The 3,489-nt window shown below is 35.4% G+C and overlaps 1 protein-coding gene across 1 annotated transcript; it reads left to right on the top strand.

Moving 5' to 3' along the window:
- Positions 1 to 1,395: 1,395 nt before the first annotated feature.
- LOC140966689 (uncharacterized) lies at positions 1,396 to 2,808 on the top strand. Its single transcript, XM_073426940.1, has 2 exons — positions 1,396 to 1,654; positions 2,461 to 2,808. The coding sequence occupies exons 1-2, from the start codon at positions 1,529 to 1,531 to the stop codon at positions 2,737 to 2,739; spliced, it is 405 nt and encodes a 134-aa protein (XP_073283041.1). The 5' UTR covers positions 1,396 to 1,528; the 3' UTR covers positions 2,740 to 2,808.
- Positions 2,809 to 3,489: the final 681 nt, after the last annotated feature.

The raw sequence follows: 3,489 nt of genomic DNA, 5'->3' as shown, positions 1-3,489 counted from the left end.
TGTTTCTTGTTTCTTTTAATATGTGATCTTGATGGAGTTTTGAGCAGATATTTTCATAAACAGTGTTGCATTTCCCACTTTGGTTCAATCTTGTTTCCTTGCAGTTTCTTGTTTCTTTTTTAATATGTGATCTTGATGGAGTTTTGAGCAGATATTTTCACAAACAGTGTTGCATTTCCCACTTTGGTTTCCCAAGAAATTAATAGGAAACTTGAGCGCTCACGAATTTAGAAGGTTACACGTAGAAAACTTGCTTTTACGTGGGAAACATGACAGCTGTAAAGTTGCGATTTTCGGTTTGAGTTCTCTTCCTGAGTTACATGCTTTTGACATTAGTGCTCTCTTTGTGAGTCTACGCAGTGGAAGAGGTTACCTGGAAAAGGACTGCCGTCGGAAGAGTATCGATAGATGGCCTGTATGGACATTAATGCTGGGTTAACTTGCACTCACTTGATATTGATAGATGAATAAAAGCCACTTATAATAGGACACCATGACAGTCAGCATCACAAAGGGCATGCATTGCTGTGATCACATTTTGGCTCCGCAACCTGAGGAGTAGCTAATAAGTGTTAGGTAGTTTTTTCAGATGCTGGTAAACCGTTTTTGCCAGCATCCATGGTTGTCACTATATCAACAATTGATCTAGCCATGTGGCCAGACCTTAAACCATCGATGCTAGTGAAAGCGTAAATAGTTTGGAAAGCATATATTGGATTATGTTTGATTTTAGCATGTAATCTTTTAGAGTGCTTGCTTCACTTCAATAAATCACTTGTCTCACTTTGCCACTTGTTCTAGGCTATGTGATACTTGTGAGCCTCATTGCATTTGGCTCTTCTAGACTGGTCAAACCTACAAAAAGTCAACGACACGAATTTTATCATACGCGTGTCGTATTCGCGTCCAATACATCAGAGAAAGAAAACATAGGAGTATCCGTGCTACATAGGTTCTAAGTGAAAATTGAAGTAGTTTATGGTGAATATCCAAATGTATTTAGCTTACTGCCGCTGTTCTTTATTTCATCATCACCATTATCAGTGATTAGAGAACATGAATCAAAGAATTTTGATATGCTTCAAGTTACTATATTTTGTGGCGAAACAATATTTAATTTGAAGGGATAAAGTTTTCCCTTAAATATTAATCCGATATGAATAACTAACCCTTTGCAAATTTTTTTGTAATATTTCTGTCATTATTTGTTAAGCTAAATACTCACACTTTGATGCGGCATGAGCAGCGTGGAACAAAGAATTATCTCTGGCTGCTGTAAATGACAGTTTCGTCTTCTCTTGATAGCCATTAATATTTACTCATCCACTGGAATCTTGCTCATGTATATTAAATTTTAATTTTTAATAGAATCTTGTGTTTCGGTGATGGATTGTTGAATTTCTTGCTCTGACTTTTTCTTACAGGCAGTGTGCACAGTCCATTAAATTTGTCAGAAGATGAATGGGAAAATACCATCAAAACAAATCTAACAGGAACTTGGCTGGTTTCGAAGTATGTTTGTACATTGATGCGTAATGCTAAAATGGGTGGATCAGTCATCAATATCAGTTCGATTGCTGGTCTTAATCGTGGCGTTCTACCTGGATGCCTTGCTTATGCGTCTTCAAAAACTGCCGTTAACGCTTTGACAAATGTTAGTTTTTTTCTATGATGTGTCCTAACTGCAAAATAGAAGTCTGAAAATTGCTGGTGATTAATCTATGTTTTTTGTGCTTTTAACTCTAAGTATTTATGGTTGCATACCGAGGAAATTATGTGGGATAAATGCAATTTTGAAGAATTTTTGTTTGAGGGTGTAATAGGCATATCTCACATTATTTTATAAAGCGAGAATGGATGTGAATTAGTTGCTAGCAAAATCCATCGAGAGAGGCTTGCTTGTGCAGTTTCGTGGGATCAAAGTATATGTGAAGGATTCAGGATAAGCACCAAGAGCAAACTGTTATATGGACAAAGTTCTATATACGTGAGAACGACTTATTGAATAATTTTGGCCATGAAATCATTGCTTGAACCCATAAGATGCATCTCTGCTAGAATTCCGATGCTGGTGGATCAGTAAGTTAAGATGTGATTGAGAATGCAAGAGTGATCCACTGATCCTAATATCGTCGATGACCTACATTATTTTGTGGGAGTAGTTCAAAACGATCTATAAGCCTGCCCAATGTATTTCTGTTACTTCTCTTGATTAATGATCTTCATAAAGCAAATGTGGTGCAACAAAGATCTAACCAATCACATACTCTGATTTTACAATATCACATCATTGGTATGTTCTTTCGAAATTTCATTAGATGCTACCTTCTGATGTTCAGTTCATTGAATTATCTTGGGTTTTCTGGTTCAAGATTTTTACTGAAGTTGCTATCTTCTGTTTCAACTACTCGGTATACCAAATATTTGTTTCCATTTGAACAATGAAAATTTTATGCACAGGTGATGGCGATGGAGTTTGGGGAGTACAAAATTAGAGTAAACTCCATAGCTCCGGGACTTTTCAGATCTGAGATAACCGAAAGTCTGATGCAGAAAGAATGGCTCAGAACTTTCGCGAAAAAAGCCATCCCATTAAAAACTCATGGCACGACGGATCCAGCATTGACATCTCTCGTGCGATACTTGATCCATGATTCGTCTGAGTACGTGACAGGCAATGCTTTTATTGTGGAAGCAGGAGCTACCTTGCCTGGTGTGCCTATCTTTTCTTCCCTTTAGATGCTAATGCTGTGATAGGTTTGTCATTCAGAGAAAGAACAGGATCAAAATTAAATAAATGAATTGGTGTCTAATGAAATTGTGCTTCTTTGAATGATTTTAAGGCTTAAAAAAGGTAAATCTATATGTTTTCCTTTTCCAATTCTCATTTTAAAACTTTACTCAATGAAATTGTATGATTTGAAGAAGGATGGAGATATTTTATAAAAACTCTCTTGGGAACACATTAGTCTACTAAAATTTCATGATAAAGATTATAATTGAAACAGAAGGGGCGGGGCTTTCAAACCACGGCCCCTTGAACAATTGAAAGCAAAACCCGGCCTGGCGGTGTGAAAAATACTAAAATATTCGGTACATGAAAGTTATTTTTTGGATATCGAAAATATCGGTACAGTATGACATGATACCGAAATTGTCAGTATGGTATTTGTATGAAAATTTGAAAATTTCGGTATATTGAAATAGCGAAACAATATTTATAAATTTAAAAATATAATATTTTTAAATAATGAAATTAAAAATAAAATAAGAAAAGTAAGGTCAAATACTCAAACGGATCAATTTTTAAAACTAATGGTATTCTCAAAAATAAAAAATAAAAACTCAAAGCCCTCGTTTTCATTTTAGGTTTTTTTTTGTTATGAAAAGTATAATAAAGATATTGTCCGGGATTTCAGTGTACCTTGAGTACTCGGCATAATTGGTATGCTACTTGTGTCAAATCGAAATTTCGATACGATATCGATA

This window comes from Primulina huaijiensis, unplaced genomic scaffold (assembly GCF_012295235.1).
Source record: "Primulina huaijiensis isolate GDHJ02 unplaced genomic scaffold, ASM1229523v2 scaffold207708, whole genome shotgun sequence".
NCBI lineage: Eukaryota > Viridiplantae > Streptophyta > Magnoliopsida > Lamiales > Gesneriaceae > Primulina > Primulina huaijiensis.
Note: the sequence above shows the minus strand (reverse complement) of the source record. Positions and strands in the feature narration are given on the sequence as shown.

Coding starts and splice junctions, on each gene's coding strand:
- LOC140966689 (XM_073426940.1), top strand. CDS start 1,529: ATGCGTAATGCTAAAATGGGTGGATCAGTCATCAATATCAGTTCGATT. Junction 1,655..2,460: donor CCGTTAACGCTTTGACAAAT/GTTAGTTTTTTT, acceptor TTTTATGCACAG/GTGATGGCGATGGAGTTTGG.